General features: G+C 38.1%; 1 protein-coding gene across 2 annotated transcripts; it reads left to right on the forward strand.

The window, feature by feature from the left end:
* The first annotated feature begins 2,950 nt into the window (after nt 1-2,950).
* AKIRIN2 (akirin 2) lies at nt 2,951-21,344 on the forward strand. Of its 2 annotated transcripts, none has more exons than XM_059177121.1 (5): nt 2,951-3,352; nt 17,641-17,784; nt 19,430-19,579; nt 20,500-20,571; nt 21,004-21,344. In XM_059177121.1, exons 1-5 carry the CDS (start codon nt 3,091-3,093, stop codon nt 21,012-21,014), a joined length of 639 nt encoding a protein of 212 aa, XP_059033104.1. In that variant the 5' UTR covers nt 2,951-3,090; the 3' UTR covers nt 21,015-21,344. The 2 variants fall into 2 exon arrangements, with proteins under 2 accessions (XP_059033104.1, XP_059033105.1); XM_059177122.1 differs by having other exon boundaries at nt 2,951-3,325.
* Nucleotides 21,345-22,366: the final 1,022 nt, after the last annotated feature.

Consider the following 22,366-nt stretch of genomic DNA (forward strand, 5'->3'; position numbering starts at 1 on the left):
TTTTTTCTACCCTGAAGGGGTTGCTACATTTTAGTGGACATCTAAAGAGACAAGGATAATGTAGGCTAGTGGGAGAATAGGGTGATTAAAAAAATGTTTAAGAAACATTCAATGGGTATCCATTGACGTGTGCAAGTTACTTACTATACCCTTGGCAAGGGACTAATACAGTGGTGGGAGAAGCAGATTCAAGAACAGAATTATTGCAATGTGGTGAAAGTAATGATGAAGATATGATGATAAGTATCTGTTGTTCTGTGAAGCTATAGAACTAATTCAGCCTTGAAGTGTTGGGGGAAGACTTACTATAGGAGTTAATGTCTGGGTTGAGTCTTAAAGAATAAGGAGTCAGGCCAAAGTGTGGAGAAGAGAGCCTGAGCAAAGACACAGAAGTGAATAGGGAAGAGTTCCCCTTGTTTCTCTTAACTTTTTAACAGGCTCCTTAGTCATTGGTAGTAGAGGAGGCTGCCCCAGCCCTGCCAGTGTTTAATGATAACAGAGAGTCCTTTGCAAATGCGCTGTGCAGTGGCAATTGCATGGGCAGCTATTAGGATTACAATGTCAAGTTTACCAGATATCCCCTAACACCTTTACGTAAAACTCCTCATTTTTTAGGCAGTGCAGGGTAACACAAATGATAACCGCAAACCCCCTGTATTATAGGTTTCTGAGAGCTGCCGTAACAAAGTACCACAGACCAGACACTTTTTGAACCGCAGAAATGTATTGTCTCAATTCAGGAGGCCAGAACTCTGAGGCAAAGGAATCTGCAGTATTGGTACCTTCTGTGGACTGAAAAAGAATCTGTTTGATGCTTCTCTCCTAGCTTCTGGTGATTTGCTGGCAATCTTTGGCTTTCTTTGGTTCATAGACACATCTTCAGGTTCACATGGTGTTCTGCCTGTCTGTTTCTAAATTTACCCTTTTTATTAGGGTGCTAGTTATATATTAGAGGCCTACCCTACTCCAATATGGCCTCATCTTAACTAGTTAGGTATGAAATGACCCTCTTTCCAAATATGGACACATTGGGAGATACCTGGGATTAGAACATATGAGTTTTGAAAAGACACAATTCAATTCCTAACAGTCCCTTTTCAATGTAAGTTCTGCAAATCAGGGGAAAATCCTAATTTCAGAAAATATCAGAAATAGAAAGGCTTTGTTATTTGCTTTCCACAGTTTAATCTTTCCCTACTCATTTACATAAAATATGTATATTCTGAAATTTCATATCATAGGTTTTATGTTTCATGGTGTTTAAAATTTAGCAAAAATTTAACTATTAGGTGTCAGAGATAAGCTGTTGATTCATTAAATGCTTATCATTTTCAAAAAATATTTCCTAAACAATATATCTTAAAATAAAATTAGTGCAGGTTAGTTGACACAATGTGATTAGGACTGCTAATCTTTAAGATGTTGAATAAGTCAATAAAACAGGAATATATCAAACTACTGTCAAAAATGATATGAGGAATAATAGACAAAATAGTACAAAATATCCTTTAGTCGCTGAATAAGTGACAGGAATAAATAAGCACTGGAAGCCAGTATGGAATATCCATGATCTTTTGATAATATGGCATTCATACAGGTAACTAGTTTTGTATTGGCTTGATGATAGTTTCCATAGGCAAAAGATTGGTGGTAGTTTTTTACATCATTAATGCCCTATTTGATTCTTATTTTAGGTACAGCTTTTACAAAGAACTTTGCTTACAAAATAAGTCCATTACCTACGCTTGGCCATTTCATTACGATTTTTTATTTAATTTTTACAGTTCACAAGATATACTGTAATATTCAACAGATAATTCATATTCTGCTATCAGTCGTTTTTTACCCAAAATGAAATAATTTGGTTCTGCACGTCTTTCAAATCTATTCATTTACAGGATAAGCTGGTTTTGCAGAATTTAATAAATGAATGTAAGAAGCTATCTGGGAAGGGCAAAGCATCCAGTTCATTCAAGGATCCTGTAATCTTGATATTATTACTGTTTTCTCCCTTGCAGGCCTAAATAGGTTCCATAATCTTATATTGTAGCCCCTCATTATGTCAGGTTTTCTTTTTGGCATTCTTATTACCAAAATTAATCTGTTCTGGATTGTTAGGCTGGCTAAATTTTCTATTTCCCGTTTGTTAAATTACTGTGGGAATGGTATCAAGATAACTATGTCCTGAATTTTAAAGGTCTTTTAAGCCTGTTTTCTACATCAGTTGGCTTTCTTTTCTCCCACTCTCTCACAGCCTTTTCTTATTTCTCTTTTGCTTAGTACCTTTTACACCTAAACTGTGTAGGGGATTTAAATTCCAACCCGGAACTCGGAATGGCGCGCCTTGAATGACGGGAGTCGTAGTTTTCGCGACTCCTCCTTAATCGCTTTTCACGTCGATTCCCTTCCACAGTGAAAAACTACAATTCCCAGAAGCACCTACGGGGGTAGCCACCTCTGTGCGCACGCGCCCTGAGGCCGCAGAATTTGAATCGGCAGCGTTGTTATTGACGCCATATTGGGGCCGGCGGCGGGTGGAATAGTCTTACAGTGGAGGGGGAAGCGGCTGGACGTGTCCGCTTGAGCTCCTACCGCCGCCGCCACCTCGCAATCTCTCCGCATCGACCGCCGCTCTCAAGCTTCTGACCTTACTCGGGCGTATTAGTAGCCTTGTTCCAGCCTCATACTTCACGGGGCTGGTATCGACTTCCGAAGGGAACCGGTCTCAGCGCAGGAGCGCCTCAGGCGCAGCGCAAAGCTCGAACGGACGGCGGGGGCGGCCGGAGCCTCTCCCGGGGGAGCTGAGCCTGAGGAGGCGGAAGAGCCCCTCCACCCCTGACGCGGCTGTAGTGAGCGGCCGCCACCGCCCCTCCCGCTCTCGCCCCGGCCGGCCGGGCCACTGCCCCTGCCGCGGAGGCAGCGGCGGCGGCGGCTCTTATCTCGTCACCGGCGCTCCACCACCCGCCTTTCTGCTCTTGAGCCCGTCGGTTAGGCTTTCCCCGAGTCCCCGCTCTTCCCCACTTCCCTCACCCTCCCCTCCCGTCATCCCTCCCCAACCCCACCCGAGCCCGACCCTCGGCTGCCCCGACCATGGCGTGCGGAGCCACTCTGAAAAGGACTCTGGATTTCGACCCGCTGCTGAGCCCGGCGTCCCCGAAACGGAGGCGATGTGCGCCATTGTCGGCGCCCACCTCGGCTGCTGCCTCTCCGTCGTCGGCGGCCGCCGCCACCGCCGCCTCCTTCTCGGCTGCCGCCGCCTCGCCGCAGAAGTATCTCCGAATGGAGCCATCCCCTTTTGGCGACGTCTCCTCCCGCCTCACCACAGGTGGGACTCGTCGCCGCAGCCGCCGGGGTAGGGTAGAGAACGGGGGTCCCGGGACGCGGAACGCGGCCCCAGGGGTGGGGGTGCCGGACTGGCCCTCCTCCTTAGAAAGTAGAAGAGCGACCACATTTCTTCAAGTTAGGTCCTCCAGCCTCGGCGACACAATAGAAACGGCCTGATGTCAAGGGAGGGGGGGCGTCGGGAGGTGGGGAGGGTAGGGACTGTGTCTTGCCGGGTATTGTGGGGAAGAGGAAGATCCTTTTCTTCGGGCTGAATGACTGGAATTGAGTGTTTCCGTAGTCTGGAGAGCCCCAGCGGAAATGATCAGAGAGGGTGATACTATGCGTAAATTTAGGCGAGAGAAGAGTAACATTTCACCCGAATCTCGATGCCTGTCTCCCTGAATCGATTGGTTGCAGCGATTAACTGTGGGACTGGGTGGTTTGAGGCGAGGCGGCAGCCCCTCCTCCAGTTCAGACATGGCTGATTTTAGTACAGAGGGGGTGGGGGGTGGGGATGGATGTCACTGGGGCGAGATCTAGGCCTGTCATTAATCACCCACAAGAACGCCACTTTGGCTGAGTCAAGACCTGTTTCCCTAGCAGGGTCAACAACAAAGAAAATGCTCTTCCCGAGTACTGTAATATGATCATCCTGTACATCTAGGCCCTGAGAAACTTGAACTTTTATGAAAAGCGAATTGTATTGAAAATTGGGCCTGAGTAGTTGCTTTCAGTTGGAGGTGCTTTATTTCTCCTCAACAAAGTATGCTGGGGGAGAACAGCCTAGGCCTTGAGAATGATAAAGAAGTCAACCCATGATTTTAAGGGACGTAAGTCTGTGCTTTTCGTCTTGAAACATTTCCTGAAAGTGACTATGGGGAAATGCCTTTTGGCTGCTTTGTACTGCATGTGTATGCCCAGTTTTTTTTTTGTACTTTGAAAATCCTTGTCTGCCCCTGGCACAGTCCTAGGGTAGGCTTTTGTAGACTGGTAGTGTAATCTCTCTTCTTTGTGTGTATAGCATGCAAAGGTTTTATGTTTGAGCCTTTGGTAATAGTATCATCTGCACACAAAGCCTTTTCATAGTTTAAGTGTTTTGTTTTTGTTAACTTTTTAAAAAACTGTGGGCAATACTGCATATTTGGTAACTTCCATTTGGAATTGTTTTGTTCAAGTCAGGTTTTTAAATATCCATCCTCAAATTTTTAAAGACCCCTTCAAATGTCTAGACTACCATTTCTGCTAAAATGTTTGACCTAACTTAAGGATATACTATTTTAGAGTTGTAGCGAGTTTTCAGAGTTCTCAGATCATTTTATTTAGTAACTATACCTAAACTGCCTTGTATGTAAAGGCATTCATTGATTTACTGTTAGGCTTTCCATTAAAAAAAGAAACATTCAGTGTTAAGAATGTGCTGGTGATTAGCATTATTTTTAGAGTTTGTCTTTTTAGTTAAATGGTATTGAAAATTAAATGATACCTAGGAATTTGCACTTACCAACAAATAGGGCCACTTAAAAATAGCCCTGGCTAACTAGCCATAAATTTCAACAGAGCTCATGAATTACTACAGTGTTAAGTTTGGGAGTTAAAGTATATCTCAATGCTGCAGTAGTCTTGAGCATATATGGTAAATTAGCCAGGAGCTGTAATACTTGTCTTCAATTTAAAGGGAACTTATTCAGAAAGAATTGTGATCCTTTACAATAATCTGTCATTTCATTGATGCATTTGTAGTATTTGTTAATGCAGTTGGCTCCACATTGTCTCAAATTTCAATTGAATGGACAAAAATTTAGTAAAATGACTGGAGTTACTGAAACTGTTTAATAAGCCTGATGTTTAAAATTCATGTTTTCCAAAATATTGTGGTTTTCTCTTCTTTGAGGTGTTTTTGACATCTACTCTTGGAAGTTTGATCATATCCTGAACTTTTTTTTTAAAAGATTTTACTTATTTATTTGAGAGAGAGAGCACATGTAGAGGGAGGGGAAGAAGCAGGCTCCCCTAAGAACAGGGAGCCTGATATGGGGCTTGATCCCAGGACCCCAGCATCGTGACCTGAGCCGAAGGCAGACACTTAACTGAGGCACCCAGGTGCCCCCATATCCTGAACTCTTAAAATCACACCCTAAATGATAATTTTGAGTCTGCTAAAAGATAATTTGTTTTTTCAACTGACTTGAATATATTAAAAGAAAAAGTTGACTTGAAAAGCAGTTGAAATTGCTAAAGTTTTGAATTGCTAAAATTCAAGGGTTTTTTTACTGTAATTATGAACCATATTCTGCATGTAATTTAATTTGACTTTGTTTTTAGATGGCCAGCTTGGGCAGGCTCGTGTGTGGTTTTTGTAGTAATACTGTCATAATGGGAGCTGCAGTGTTGTGCAGGTATTGAAGACCTTTTCAGTTTTCATGTCCCCAGTCTTGGAAATAAGTTTTCCAAGCACTTAATTTTAAGATTTTTGTTTTAACAGTGGTGATTCTCAAACTTCACAACAGTGAATGAATATCTGTGTATCTTCCGCAAAAATAAGTAAGGAGGGTTGGAAATGGAAAGTGACTTAACAAAGTTGACATTGCCGGGGACTCTGTGGAAACTTTGTTTTCCTTTCATTTCTGTGAGTTCAAGTCTAGTTTAAACAGTTTAGAACTAGAGTACTCCAGTGAATTTTTTTCAGAGCACGCATATAATTTATTGTTTTATCATCGTTCTTTTCTGGATACTTAAATAGTGTGTTTTGACCTGTAACTGAAATCACGTTGCAGCTTTACTAGTTTCAGGAACTTGGACTGAAACCCTAGTTTATTTTAGTCATCCCAGGAAGGTGATTCCAAAGTTTGACCTGATGACTATTTAAATAATTTAAATCTATATTTTTCAAACCGTTGCAGCTTAATGCCAGGAAAAAGGAAAGGGCTGGCAAAAAAAGTTTTACTGGAACACAGCCATGCTCTTTTTTTTTTTTTTTTTTTTTTAAAGAATGGTCCACTGCAGGCTACAACTGCAGAGCTAGTATTTGTGACAGAAGTATTTTCCCAGAGCTCAGGTATTTACTGTCTGATCCTTTACAGAAAAAGTGTGTCCGCTCCTGCTCTAGGAGGTCGGCAGTAAGGTTTATAATACCCAGGATATGAAAAAGGAAAAGTGAATGGGGGGAGGGCTGGTAAATGGGTTAGGAAAATGAATACTTCTACTAGTAGCTGCATCAGTACTCACCCTCATAATTTAGTTAAAAACAGATTCAGAGTGTTCTGTATACTTCTCCATTGTTTTTTGAAACATCTCAGAATATTATCTCTTAGCCAAAAATTCTCATAACATTCCCAAGAACAAAATTATTTTAATAAAACTGAAATATCCTATTACAAGAGACTGTGTCAGTCAAATCAAACACATGATTTTTCATAATTGTGTACTGAATGAGGGGTTTGGTGAAGAGGTCCTTCTGTTGGTGTCAATGCTTTGGGAGTTTTTTAGGCATTTTTATACACATAGTTTAGGTTATCCATTGCTTTAGTCTGCCTTAGGAATTGAGTTGGATGAAGAGTTAAATTCCTTTGTAAGAACTCATTGTATTTGCTGGAATCTTGCCATTAAAAATGGAAATTGCAGCTTGTGAATGGGGAAGGGTTTACAGGAACTTAGATTGTTCAGTAGACATTGATGCATGCCCGCAAACGGAGACACCAGCTGGCTTAAATGAAGTATGAACGGTTCTAGGCAAACAAATGAGATGTCTGTTGGAGGAGGCAGCATTTCACTTCAGATGTCATTTATATTGAGCCAGAAGTGTTTTTAATATTTTGTGGTTATTTAGACAGCTGTTAAATTGCTTCTAGTTTCTCAGTGGATTTGGCAAATAGACTGTTTTTAATGGTCTTTGTACTTCAGATTTTAAACCTGATATTTTACTTAGGACTGTGTATGTAGCTGCAGTTATTTCATATTTCTGTGGAGTATGCATTTAAGAATCGTGTGAGTTTATGGCCTTTAAAAGCAGAGCACAGTTGTTTTCATTACTGAGCTATTTTATTTTGAAAGTAGAAAAATAAAGCTTAAGTTGAGCACCGAAACACTTAAGGTAAACATGGGTAGGTCAGAGAGCAGTTAGCCCTTTAGTTATAGATGCTAATAGTTGGTTGCCCCAGAAATAATTTGAAATGTAAAATATTTCTTTAGTTCTTGAATGGCTTTTCAGGAAAAAAAAAATTACACTGTGAAAGTACTCAGATCTTTTACTAAGTGTTTGATGGACCGAGGAGGGCACAAATGATAGGAAATCACTTCTGTTTTAAAAGATTGTGAACAAGAGATTCTGTGGAGGTGCCTAGTTTTGTGGTATTTTTTCTGTTTGAAAACAAACTCTTGATTCTCCCTCCACTTAAATCAGAATGATAACATGGGTTAGGTTTGGACCGCTTGGATAGGTGGCTCATGAAACTAGATAAAATTGGGGTTCTGGTCTTTTTAAATACCTATAACTAATTAACCAGCAAGTTATGGTCTCTGCAGTCTTTGCATTAACACTGTGACAGTGTTGTTGACTCACAGATGTTGTCTATGCAAATGTGAAACCACAGTGAATTTCTTGCCTTTGAAAAGACTACTTTGAAAAAGTGTGAAGGGTGGAATATTTGTTCAAACCTATATGATCCAGTCTGGCATCAGCAGATAGTAAAGAGATCTGTAACAAATGAATATAGTTCAAGGGGCGCCTGGATGGCTCAGTGGGTTAAGCCTCTGCCTTTGGCTCATGTCGTGATCCCGGGGTCCTGGGATTGAGCCCTGTTCGGCAGGGAGCCTGCTTCCCTTCCCCTCTCTCTGCCTGCCTCTGCCTACTTGTGATCTCTCTCTGTCAAATAAATAAATAAAATCTTTTAAAAAAATGAATATAGTTCAAGAGATTCATCTTTAATTTTATTGCTCAGCTTAACCAATGTTTCTCAACTTCCAAAACACACCTAGGAAATGTGATCTATCAATATCAGTCTTGTAGCAAAGACTCTTAATAGAAATTGCCCCCTGGATTTTGAGGGGCTATGGTGGGTTATATGGGATTTGTATAATTTGCATGTAACCCCAAAGGTATTCTTATCTGCTTACCTTCCCTCTTAGTTAATGTCTTGCCACAAAGTTTTAAGAGATTTTTGTCAAATTAATTTGTTGAATTAATCAAGCCCTGGCATTTCCCAAGAGAGATGCTGAAGTTTTATTTATTTTTTTTTTTTAAGACTTTATTTATTTATTTGACAGAGCTCACATGTAGGCAGAGAGGGGGAAGTAGGTTCCCTACTGAGCAAAGAGCCCGATGCCTGGCTGTATCCCAGAACCCTGAGATCATGATCTGAGCGGAAGACAGAGGCTCAACCTACTGAGACACATAGGCACCCCGAGATCCTGAAGTTTAAAAGAAAAATTCTACCCCTTATTCTGTACCAGTTTTTCTTTTTTACATTGTTTTATGACAATATAGCCACAATATTGTGACCCAAACAAATGAATAGTAATAAGAAATGAAGCAGTTAGTTTTAAGACTAAACAATACTTTTTCTGGTATTTATTTTGGGCATTTTGATTAGAATTTTGCAGTATGCCAGATTGTGTGATTTTTTTTGTGTGTGTGTGTGTGATGGTAGGCTTATTTTGGTTAGTAGTGGGTTTTTTTGTTTGTTTAAGAATTTATTTATCGGATATCACAAGTAGGGAGAGAGGCAGGCTGGGGGGGGTGGGGGAGAAGCAGGCTCCCTGCTGAGCGGAGAGCCCCTCAAGGCACTTGACCCCAGGATCCTGACATCATGACCCTACCCGAAGGCAGAGGCTCAGCCCACTGAGCCACCCAGGCACCCCAGTAGTAGTTTTTAACCTTCCAGCACTAGAAGGACCACTCCTAATATGCTTGTAGTTTGTCTTAAGGTTATAACTTACTTTCCTCCTCCCTTTAAAAAATCATAAGTCATTAGTTTTTGTTAAAAATCATAGGCAGATTTATCCTGAAATGAACTAGTGCTTTGCAACATTTTGATAATAGTATATTATAATTTTCCATTAATAAATCTTTTAGGTTTGACTTAATTTTCAGTTTCTAGGTCTATTCATGTACCTGGCTTTTCTCAACATTATTAAAAATCCAAATATTTACTTCAGAAGTCCCTTGTTCAGGCTTTTATTGAACCTCATTTGAGTTCCAGATAGTGGTTAACCAAAGAGTTTCTCAAGGAACTGATAGAGCCACCACTGTGGATGCTTTATTAGCTAGCTAAACTTGAATAAAAATACGGTATTCTTTATGTTTTATCGGTGTTACCTCTTTCAATTCCTTGTGGACATTCATCTGCCTAAGCATTATATCCACCTTTGGCACCAGAGGTTTTGAAATTGATTTACTAATCGCTTAAAGTGATTGTTTTCTTTAAGCTGAGAGTTGAAGCTTATTTATTGGTTGTTTCTGAAATTGTCTTAATATATGATGTATATTCTAACTTTGGTTTAGCATTCATTTTCATTTCCATTAATGTTAATTCTTTTTTTTTTTTTTTAAAGATTTTATTTATTTATTTGACAGATCACAAGTAGGCAGAGAGCCAGGTAGGGGGGTGGGGGGGGGGGAGCAGGTTCCCTGCTGAGCAGAGAGCCCAATGGCTCCATCTCAGGACCCAGGGATCATGACCTGAGCGGATGGCAGTGGCTTTAACCCACTGAGCCACCCAGGCGCCCCCATTAATGTTAATTTTTAGAACACTGCCTCCAAAATTCAAACTAAATGTTGGAGGGGGAGGGGGGATCTGGAAGAATTGATTTTGTTTTGCGTCTTTAAAAAAAAAAAAAAAATATATATATATATATATATATAATACATATATTGTTGAACTGATCTAGTAATTGAAAAATAGGATGTAGAGTGGAGGGATGCCAGGGTAGTGCAGTTAAGTGTCCGACTCTTGGCTTTGGCTCAGATTGTGATCTCAGGGTCCTGAGATTAAGCCCTGCCCACCCACCAGCAGGGAGTGGACTTGAGCTCTCTCCCCGCCTTGCTAACATATATAACTAAATCTTAAAAAGGAAAGAAGAATGTAGGGTGGAATTTGAAAAATAGCAGAAAGCTAGGTTTTCAAACATTACTGTTCCTAAACTTTGCCTTGTTATAGAAAATTGCCTTGTTCCTGTTACTAAAATACAATTCTCTGAAAGAAAAACTTTCTAAGTGGTATAATTGCTTAAAAGTACAGGAAGTTTTAGGTTGACATGACAGAACAGGGGAACCTGATGTTCACTGTAACAGCCATCCTTGGCCCAAGGTGAAATGGTACATTATCAGAGGCTGGCACTGTTGTAATCAGTCCTGTATGTGTGGCAGTGCTGACTTACCAATTCAGAATAACTCCCCTTTTTAAAACATTAGTAAAACATTCCTAGTTAGATACAGATGCCTGTCCTAAGAGGAGGCAGTTTAGAGACGTTGAAGTATCCCTTACATAAATATTTGAATTGAACATGAATATTTTTAAATAATTATTCTCGCCAATGATCATAGTTTTAGGGCTCTGGGTAGATGAGAGTTATGCACTGCTTTGGTTACTATTGTTTTATTAGAGTTTGAAGTTTCAGGGTATAAAGTGTCAATAATACTTAGTAGTAATCCCTCTATTCTGACATTCTGATTTTTAAAAACCAGCTTTCCTCCTTGTGGATTTACTGTAATTTAGGTACTCGTGGAATATCAGCTAGGTACTGTAGTAATACAATACTGGGGAGGGCAGTAGATGTTGAGCGTAAGCCCTGACATCAGACTTGGCTCTGTCTTGTTGGAGTTGTTTGACCTTTCAAAAGACACTGAAACAAAGCCACATTTTCTTTATCTATACAATAATGCACACGATGACAGTAATACCTGCCTCCTAGGAAGGTTGTGAGGATTAAGAGAGAACATTTCCTGTCCCTGAGTGCTGAAGAAAGTCACAGTGGGGTACCCTCAAATGGGACATTTTATGTTGTCCAGCAGTCCTGTCATTTCAATGAATAACCATGCCTTCAACTTCATGAATAAAATAGAAGCCATCTAATGGCAGCTTCTTCATTTTTCCCAGTACCAATACCACCAATATTTGTGCCTATCCTGTTTTCCTTTTAATATCACTAAGGACGTTTAAATGAGCACTTTACACAGTAAGAGAAGGCTTCCCCTTCTCCGAGGGAAACCTACCTTCTTGATTATTTTTCTCTTTCAACTGGACCTTTGCTTGTGGCTTTAAGTATTGTCAAGACTTCCATTATAAAATAATGAAACATCCTTGTTTTCCTCCAGCAGTCATCCAGATTTCTTCCACTTGAAAAACAAATTCAGAAAGCTTTCAAATAGCTCTTGTTAAGTCACCAGTGATTTCCTTGCCTTATCCTCAATCCTCATCTTGTTTCACCTTTCTTACAGCATTTATACTGTTCTCCCACTCACTTCTTTTTAAATAACTTTTTTTCCTTCTGTGACAACACTTCACTTTTGATTGCTGTTTTCATCTGCCCATTAAACTTAGGAGTAGCTTAGGTTCTAGTTTCAGCTGCACTCCTCTCTAGCTTAATTGCTCCATAAACAATCACAGGCATGCTACGGACTTTGTTTTTCACTTACAGATGAAGTTCTAATTGTATATTTATTCAGATCACTCCTCTCAGTTCCGGTCGTGGTGAATTGGACCTTTCATTGTTTTATCTTTTTTTTTTTTTTTTTTAAAGATTTTATTTATTTATTTGACAGAGGGAGAGATATCACAAGTAGGCAGAGAGAGGCAGAGAGGGGAAGGGAAGCAGACTCCCTGCCTAGCAGAGAGCCCGATGTGGGGCTCATTGATTCCAGGACTCTGGGATCATGACCTGAGCGGAAGGCAGAGGCTTTAACCCACACTGAGCCACCCAGGTGCCCCTATTGTTTTACCTTTCCAGAAGCCATTGCTTCCCCCAGAAGTCAGGATTTTTGTGGAATGTGTTGACTTTTAAATATTCACAGCTAATTTATACACTATAGGGGTTAAACAAAAGATATCTGTGGACTTCCAGTCACTGGCTTCTGGTATGAAAGGTAGTCTTAATTGCTTTTTTTAAAGCAGATGTAATAGAAAAGTAAATGCATTTGTTCACTGTCAATCACATAACATGAATTTCATATTTTAAGGAAGATGTTTTAGGAAAAATGAATCAATATATATTTCATGTAATGAGTAAGTTTACTTTGATTTACAATCAAGTTTAAATTGTTTATAGAGTATTTTCTTGCTAGAGAGGGGCATGTCTAATTTTGAACTACGGAAGCCATGCGGGTTACAACGGCAAATATTTTTGTACTTGAAATGGTCTGCTGTTACTGCTTTCTTTCTTCCATTTCCCAGAATATCTGATAATGAATAAACCAACCACTTCCACTTTTTGATTGTCATAGTGGGGGAGTTATTATTTGAAGGAGGGGATAGAATCATGAATGCCCATAGTTCCTAGGCAAGTAATGAAAATGAGTGAAGTAAACTGCATGGGAATTCATGAATTCCAACATTGTTACTGATCTGCAGCATCACCTGGAAACACAGTGGAAGTGCAGAATTTCAGGCTCCATCCCTCATCGTCTACAGTTTGGGTCCCTGGGTGATGTTGTATGATTTAAAGTTTTAGAAGCATTTGAGAATTTCTGCCTGAAAGATAGCAGCCATTGTTCAGCTGAATTTTGTACATAGTCCAGTTTTCCTCTCTCTCTCTTTTCTTTTTTAAAGATTTTATTTATTTATTTGACAGACAGAGATCACAAGCAGGCAGAGAGGCAGGCAGAGAGAGAGAGAGAGAGGAGGAATCAGGCTCCCCGCAGAGCAGAGAGTCCGATGTGGGGCTTGATCCTAGGACCCTGGGATCATGACCTGAGCTGAAGGCAGAGGCTTTAACCCATTGAGCCACCCAGGCGCCCCACCAGTTTTCTTCTCTTAGCAGTAGCAGAAATCTGACTTTTAACTAAAATCATGAACTTTTTAAATGTTGGCATAAATTCATACTTCTTTTTAAAAAGAAGCTTATTCAGGCCAGACGTGTCTTTGGGCTCAATTTACCCTGTGTATCATCAGTTTGCAATCTCTGGTTTCCAGGTAAACTATAAATATAGCGTGTGTGTGTGTGTGTGTGTGTGTGTGTGTGTGTGTTTCTTTTAATAAGTAGTTGTAGGAGATGGGTTTGTTCTTCATCCTGATTGTGGTGCCCTAGAGTCCTCCTCAAGGAATCAGCTATCTGTCCTTCTGGACCTTACCTTGTTGTCAGGGCCATGATTAACTGTAATAGAAGCTGGACTATATGTTTTCTGTAGTATGTATATTTTGGGTTTGGGATGGTTCAATTTCCCCTTTTTCTTCCCTGTTTACTGCTGTTTTGGTTTTCTTAGATTGTAAGCTATTTGGGAAGATACTTAAAGATAGTAAAGAGCTAAACAATAAAAGCAACAAACTTAATATAGCCCTTTAAAATCTGGTGTAATAGAAAATAGAGGTATGAAACAATAATTATTGGATATCAGGGAGGAACCTCCTGCTGCATGAGCGTTGTTGGACTCCATGCATTAGTGACTCCCATTGTGCAGTTAATTTGTAAAATTTATACTTAGACCTGCAGCGTTTTAACAGATTGAGTCATCTATTTCAAGTAAGTAATCATTGGCTATTATAGTACCAGTGAAATAATAGAATTTGACCTATAGTGATTATGATTTTTCTTCCTCTTATGGGAGATAAATGAATGCCTCTTTACAGTAAAATATTATATATTGTAAGCTTAGAATCTAAGTTGCTTCTGAAGCATTGTAGATAATACTCTAATGTTGATATAATTGTGTGCAGGTATATTATGCTTATTAGGATCCATGTTAATCCAAATAGAAATTAAAACTCTATATATAATTTGACAGTCTTGTGTTAAAATTTGGTTCCAGATCCCTTTGATGTAGTAGTAATTTTAAAGTGAATTAAAAATGCCATCAACTCATTCTTTTTAGTTAGGTAGCTCTTGGCTGAGTAAGAAAATTGTCCTTAAGATTCCTTCAAGGAGAACATAACTGTTTTAGATTTCTGGACAGATAGCCTGGAAAATAATTTATTTATAAAGATGGGCCTCCATAGCAGCTGTTAATTGTGTATGTTTTAATTTCTAAAGTAGACATGGCAGTGTCTAGTATGTAGTTCAGAAATCTAGATTTGGTTTGTTACTTTATTTGGGGCAGTTCCTTATTTTTATGTGTTAATGGCTCCTGCAGGTTTTCAGTACTTAATGTGTACAGGTTTTCCATTTCATTTGTGTCCATGCCTAAAACTGATCTTTAATGACCAATTAATTTTTTAAAAAAATTTTATTTGTCAGAGAGAGAGGACACAAGCAGGGAGAGCAGCAGGCGGAGGGAGAAGCAGGCCCTCCCTGCTGTGAGCTCAAGAGCCCAATGCAGACGCTGGACTCCATCCCAGGACTCTGGGATCATGACCTGAGCCAAAAGCAGATGCTTACCCGACTGAGCCACTCAGGTGTCCCTATTTTTTTTTTTTTTTTTAAAGATCTTATTTATTTATTTGACAGAGAGAAATTACAAGTACACCGAGAGGCAGGCAGAGAGAGAGAGAAGGAAGCAGGCTCCCTGCTGAGCAGAGAGCCCGATGTGGGACTTGATCCCAGGACCCTGAGATCATGACCTGAGCCGAAGGCAGCAGCTTAACCCACTGAGCCACCCAGGTGCCCCCAGGTGTTCCTATTTTATTTTTAATCCCACTGTTTGGGTTATCTTTCTAGATGAAGTTTACTTCATTTTTTTCCAAAGATACTCCATAAAGAAATGGCATGTAAGGTACAAAAATGTCTTCTTATATTCCTCAACTTAAAACTGTTAATGAGACCTATTATCTTTGATTTACTAATTATGTCGGTAGGAAAAAGACAAGTCTGTGCAGGTCTGGAGCAGAAGTTTAGTTTCACATATCACAGATTTTTTTTTTTTTTTTAAATATCTTATTTATTTGACACACAGAGAGATCACAAGTAGGCAGAGAGGGGGAAGCAGACTCTGTTTAATTGCTCAACAGATGTGGGGCTTGATCCCAGGACCCTGAGATCATGAACGAAGGCAGAGGCTTAACCCACTGAGCCACTCAGGCACCCCCATGTCACAGATTTTTAGATATTTTATGGACTATATTCTAGAAAGGCATTTGCTTCTAATCCCGTATTCCTCCCTTTGCTCTGAGTTTCATCTTGTTGCTGTTTCTCTTATCTATGTCAACTGTTATTAATCCCATCAACTGCTTTCTTCTGTTTGTATAGACCTTATTGTGCCCAGGCTTGCTTAGTAATCAGTGGCAACCCAGAAGAACAAAACAGTTTGGGAGTAGGCTTAATGTTGCCACAAGGCTAGGCTTTTTCTTTTCACATTTACCTAGGTACTTTGCTGTTTTTGTTTCTTTTTTAAAACATTCCAAAGGAATAAGTGCTGGCTCATTGATAATCTCTCACCTCCTAAGGAGAATTTTATTGGCAATCTTAATGGCATTTGCTAAGTATGGGAATGAAAATGCCTACAGAATTTGTCACAGAATTTGTGGATACCTTTATGTAGACCTAGTACAGTGGAAGAAAGTCTTATAGTATTTTATAGTAAAAGGAGGATATAGTTTTTAGGATTTTGAAAAGGCATAAAACAGGCATTTGTGGTGTAGTTTGTTATGACAATAACTGTATTTTGCTCTGAATTTGTTGTAAATTCAGTCTATGCACATAAACCAAATAGGAAATTTGCATTATTAAAACTGGAATGTGCAACTGATGTATAAATGAAGCTTCATTTGACTTTCTCTTTAATGGAGCATAAATTGTGTTGGCAACACCGTGTAAGATACTTCATGTACTTGGGATAAAAATGTCACTTTTCAGTTTGATTAGAGATGGCTAAATTTAAGTAGTTTAAGACTAAGTAGACATAAGAACTTAATTGATGAACAGCAGAAGACTTTTATCCAGCTGGCATAAGAAGCAACTTCAGTCAGCCAGGTATCTAGGTTGAGTTTAGAATGTAACTTGTGGAAAATTTCTTGAATATTCTTGGAAAAAGAAAAAAAAATTTCTTTGGAATTTATCTAAAAAAATGACATTTATCTGATTGATGTCCCCTCAGAGCCTTCTCTCTCAAAACCTATAGAAGTTCTTCTTACTAGACAAACAATATGATGGGAGAAAAGAGATGAGAATTAAGTATATATGTAAGAAAAGCACCAGTATTAAATTTTTAAGGATTAGTTTCATCTTACATAAATTTTTAGCCTTCAGCTGAGTTTTCAGGTCATTTTAAAATTAACATAGAATTGATTGCTAAAATTTATAAATCATTTTATTACCTGATCATTTTTGTTTAATTTTGCTTTGGATTGGGATTAATAAATAGAGGATGTGTTTTCACATGGATAATATTGTCTAGGAGATGGGGTGGTGAGAAAGTCTGTTTCAAGGGAAGTACATTTGAATCTCAAGGAGGGATTTTCTAGAGAGTCTAAATGGTAACTGTTTTGACTTAGAACTCTCTTTAAAATGAACCATACTCACCTGAAGGATATGCTTGATAGGATTTTACTGGTTTGGATGATCGTGGTCGATGATAATGGCACTGTGGTTATAGTGGTCCTTAGTGAGTACCTGTTTTGTACCAGTCCCTTTACATGGGCTGTAAAAGAGTCAGAACAAAACTTTTTGCTGTTAATACTGTAATAGTCACTGGTTCTGCTGAGTTTAATATTAATGGCCATGACAAATTTAATGTATGATAATTTATTATTTCCCACCCACTCTCATTTTGTTGACCTACTTGCTGTCAGTTCTGACTGGTTTGTGCTTGTATATACATAGTGCTCCCCACTTCTAATTATTTATGGTCTTTGAGAAGACTGTTTAACATTTCTGTGTGATGAGTAAGGGGCCTTTGAATTTGGGATTTTTAAGAATCTGAGTGAACTAAAGTAAACTAGAAGTTCACAAGACTCCCTTATCTTTACTTTTAATGAAAAGCTTAAATTTATCTTTTGCTAATCAGTGCTGAGAAAGAATGGTATTACAGAATAGCTGAGTTCCGGGTGGTGTGTATGTGCTGTTTCTGAATGAGTCCCCCCATTAATGTTGAAACAAATTCTTCGAGAGCATCAGTTTTCTGGATATTACTTGAAGAGAGTATGTTCAGTGAATTAATTGTACTAAGTAATTGTTGGATACCCATCCTTTTTAAAAAATTCATAGTTTTTTTCTTGCCCCCAATTTTTTTTCTAGAACAAATTCTGTACAACATAAAACAAGAGTATAAACGCATGCAGAAGAGAAGACATTTAGAAACTAGTTTCCAACAGACAGATCCATGTTGTACTTCTGAGGCACAACCACATGCATTTCTCCTCAGTGGACCAGCTTCACCAGGTAATAAGAAACTTAATAAGTGAAAGGAAATGTTATTTCATTTAATCACTCAAGCTTCTGTTTCTCCCCATTGGTTTTTAAAAAATATTTATAAAATAATTTATGATCTCTTAGAATATGGCACAAATTAAGTACTTCGTACCTGGATTCTTACCACTCAGAGATGTCCACCTGGATATAATTTTCCCCAGTGGACTTCCCCATAAGTGATACGACTTGTAGCCTTCATTAAAGAAAAAAATACTAACAAAATACCATGTATTTCTCTGTTAAGTATTGCTCTACCTTGCCATGGTTGAATACTATGCTATTTTACAGACTTCCCATAATTATTTAACCATTAATGAAGATAATCAGACTGAATTTCTGGTATTAAAAGCATTTACAAAAATGTCCGTGTACATGTACCCTCACACACTTGTTGTATTAGGATAGATTCTCAGAGGTGAAAAGTGGCTCTTATCTTCAGTAAAATTCTCAGCAAAATAGGTTTCTTGTGATCAAAGTTGCCTACCATCCTCCTCTTCCCTCCCAACAGGGATAAGAAAACCTGGCAGAATAGAAAAACATTCAGGGGCTGCTGGCTGTCTCAGTAGGTAGAGCATTCACCTCTTGCGAGCTCCATGTTCGGGGTAGAGTTTATTTTAAAAAAAAAACAAAAACAACACACACAACATTCAGAAGCTATAAAATAGTCAAATAAAATTAGATTAGAAGACGTATAATTGTTCAAAACTAAATTTTGCAGTACTTACAGGTGAAATGTTAGGGGAGGTGAGAGTAGAGACTTGACTTAAATCAGCAGGAAACAAGTTCATCATCATTCTTTTAGTCCGTTTACTTCGAACAATTAGCTGGCAACCACAACTAACAAAGCTAGGAATTTGAAAGTAAAGATAACCTTCATAGTTCTAGATTAAAGCTGGTGTACTTTATCTTGTGATAGCTCTAACAAGCATAATTAACTGGTCCCAGCCAGGTAGGTTTCAAAAAACAAGTGAAAAGAAGAAAATGAATAGATACACATAGTAGGACTATTGATAGCAAATATGTGTATTTGAGTTTGTATAAAAATATTTGCAGCATTGTTAAAATGGATGTGTGATGTCATAATCCTGAGTTCTCAAAACATTAATTTCTCAGATATTCTTTTCAATAAATGAAGAATGATGTTTTTGGAAAATCAGAGTCCTTTAGTACTTTAAGAGGAATGCATTCTGAAGAAATCTTGTATATCAAGTATCACTATCTGATTATGATGTGGCTGTTTGATTAATAATCTTTAAGGACTCTGAACCATAAAATTTAATGTTGAATATTAGGAACATATTCTCAGTATTTATTTTTACCAAGCAGTCTCTTAGCTGTTATCATTAATTAAAAAACAAAAACTTTCTTAAGTTTTGTATCTTGTACTTTTCTCCAGTCATCTTCAGACTTTTTACCTTATAATTTGATCACATATATTTTGCTTTGTTTAGATTTCTAGAGTTGTAAGCTGCTGATAGGACTAAATCTGTTTTAAGACTACTGATAGAAAATGCTTTTAGAACACTGGAAAGATCCAAATGAAACGTCTTTGGTTAGAAGGTACTTTTTATGATGGCTCTAAATCATGTGCTCTTTCTGTTCATGTTTTACATAGGGACTTCATCTGCAGCATCCTCCCCATTAAAAAAAGAACAGCCCTTATTCACTCTACGGCAGGTTGGGATGATCTGTGAACGTTTGTTGAAAGAACGTGAAGAGAAAGTTCGAGAAGAGTATGAAGAAATATTGAACACAAAACTTGCAGGTATGAGATGAGCTTATTTTGGACTCTTCCAGAAGCTCACTGTAAGAAATGCATTATTTTCCATGGTCCTTAATGTCAAATCATTACCTTTTCTATCCACTGGTTACAGTATGTTTTCTAAGAACCAGTTGAATTTCAGTTCATGAAAGGAAATGAACCTTCCTGTAGGTCCTGGTCCTTCTTAGTGACCTCAGGAAATACTGTTAATTAACCTTGCAGGTCAGCAACAGTATTAATGTGAACTGGATTTTTCCTTTGATATTCCGTGCTAAAAACTTGACTTTGGCTACTTACTTCAGTTTTGTTTTGGATTTTTAGACTATATCTTTCATGGTAACTTTCCCATCAGCCTAGACACATTTATTGTATATGGTCAATTAATTAGGATTTTTATTCCCAATTTTTTAAGCCAGACACTACTGGGTATTGTAAGTATAAGCTTTATTCTAAGTTGTTAAATGAAGGTGCTAATATAGGCAAGGGAATTTGCTTAGTTATGTAACATTTTTTACTGTGACATCTCATTAGGTTACCATGTGGATGTTTTTAGACATACTTTAAGCTTTTGTTTTCCTGTTTCCTCTAATTGCAGGAAACTGCCATTCATAGATCACTTAAACTTTCAGAGTAGAAAGATACCTTTTTATTTCAAATCCTTTATTTTTAATATGTTAAGAAAAGGTTAAGAGGGCCAATCTATACATGAGATCATGTGATTTGGACTAAAATGCAGTTTTTCTGACCAAGTTCTGCTCTTTCTGGTAGCACTACTATTATTATTTCTGAGGTTAGGTGTCTGATTCAGAGGACCAACTTAATTTGTTTCACTGTACATACTAGATTCTTCAGTTTATCTGGCTCTAATATGCTGGAGAGTATATTTTGCAAATCATGTAATTGATATGTACCTTTATTTATAGAACAATATGATGCATTTGTGAAGTTTACGCATGATCAGATAATGCGACGATATGGAGAACAGCCTGCTAGTTGTAAGTATTTAATCTTTTTAAAAAAAAATTTTTTTATTTTTTTATTAACATATAATGTATTATTAGCCCCAGGGGTACAGGTCTGTGAATTGCCAGGTTTACACACTTCACAGCACTCACCATAGCACATGCCTTCCTCAGTGTCCATAACCCAACCACCCTCTCCCTACCCCCCCACCCCAGTATTTCATCTTAGAACTGAATGCAAAACCATCTTTTAAAAGAGAAGACATTTGTTATAATTACCTACATACTCAAAAGAATTTAACAGAAAATCATGGAGAAAAAGGGTGGTGGAAATAGGCAATAAAATTTTACTAAGGTTTATTTTTGGTTACTTTAATATCTAGGGTAGTGTTGGGATGAAGATCTGGTATGTCTTTGAATTTTGACCTGGACTTTGCACTAATTTTCCTTTTCCTCCCCCTTTAGATGTTTCATGAATCACGTTTTCTGCATTTGTGGGCTGCCTTGTTCCTTGTTGAGTTGTTGCAAGAGGTCCTAATTATGACATGCAGCAATGCCAATACCCCCCTGTGAATACAGGTTATTTCAAGCTTTCGTCTTAGGCAGCAACTGGTTTTGGAAATTTCCCTGATGTCAGTACCATCTGGATGTGGACCTTTGCTACCTGTATTAATGCCAGTGGCCTCATTTGCTGTATCATTACAATTTGGCTTCTTATATTAATATGTTTGAAAAGGATTAAAGCTGGTATTCTAAGAACATGCCCTTCACTGGTTGTGTAAATAAAACTGTAGAATGACACTTCAGATGAAGTTAGTGTGATTTTAATTGTGCACTACAACCAAGCTGTAACCAGTTATTAATAATTTAGATTGTAATCCCAGAACATTATTAAGCAAATAGCCTACAGTACTTGCTGTGAAATAGTGAAGGAGGGAGGGCGTTTCTGTATTCCAGGACTTCTTGGGGTTTCAGAAAGGGTTTCTAGGATTTTTTTTTTTTCTTATTTTGGGGTAGTTTTTATTTATACTATCAGTCTTTTTAAACAAATGTTTATTGCTGCATTTTTTTTTCCCCCAGTGTGTCATTGTTTTACTGCCCTTGTAGTACTGGAATATAGTTGGAAGAATAAAACATTTACGTCTAATCTGCTTTAATGTATAGATGGGTAGTATTTGAATAAAGCCAGTGTTTTAAATGTAAGCATTTTCCAGAAATCAATGAAGTTAATTTTCCAATAAGATTTAAAAATCTTTTCATATACCAAATAATCTAAGTTATGAGTGCTATTTTCAAAAACTGAGTTCTGATTCCAAATTGCTTATAACTGACTTCATGATAGAATGTTACATAATCAGTTTTAACAGCTATAGGATTTTTACCTCCAAGAGAGCAGTATAATCCAAGTCTGTTTTTTAAAGGATGATAGATGAAAGCACGATTCAGCACATTTAATTCCCTTTCCAAAGATAGCTTTGTTATAATGAAGTGAGCAAAAAATGCTTTAGTGATTTCTTTTGTTGAATTCTTCTAGCATATTTCCACTAATTAAACCAATCACAAATGTACTAGGGCATATATATTTATAATTGACCTAATTAGTGGGGGGAAAAAGGATTGTTTTGCCTTTTTAATTTTGGTGATTATACTTCACCAATTCTTTTGTTTAAACAAGGCCAGGGCTTGAGGGCTTTCACAAGTTGCTCAGATAATTCATATGCCCATCAAGTGCTCGAGAAACATTGGTACAGTGCAGGGTAGCCATAAATAAGGTAGATAATTGTACCTAGTTTTAATGGACTAACTGAGATTCTCAGCCTTGGCACTA

This window comes from Mustela lutreola, chromosome 6 (genome assembly GCF_030435805.1).
Source record: "Mustela lutreola isolate mMusLut2 chromosome 6, mMusLut2.pri, whole genome shotgun sequence".
Taxonomy (NCBI): domain Eukaryota; kingdom Metazoa; phylum Chordata; class Mammalia; order Carnivora; family Mustelidae; genus Mustela; species Mustela lutreola.

Excerpts from the sequence above, each read along its gene's own strand:
- AKIRIN2 (XM_059177121.1), top strand. The coding sequence starts at position 3,091 with ATGGCGTGCGGAGCCACTCTGAAAAGGACTCTGGATTTCGACCCGCTG. Across the intron at positions 3,353-17,640 it reads TCGTCGCCGCAGCCGCCGGG|AACAAATTCTGTACAACATA; the intron begins GTAGGGTAGAGA and ends TTTTTTTTCTAG. Across the intron at positions 17,785-19,429 it reads CAGTGGACCAGCTTCACCAG|GGACTTCATCTGCAGCATCC; the intron begins GTAATAAGAAAC and ends TGTTTTACATAG.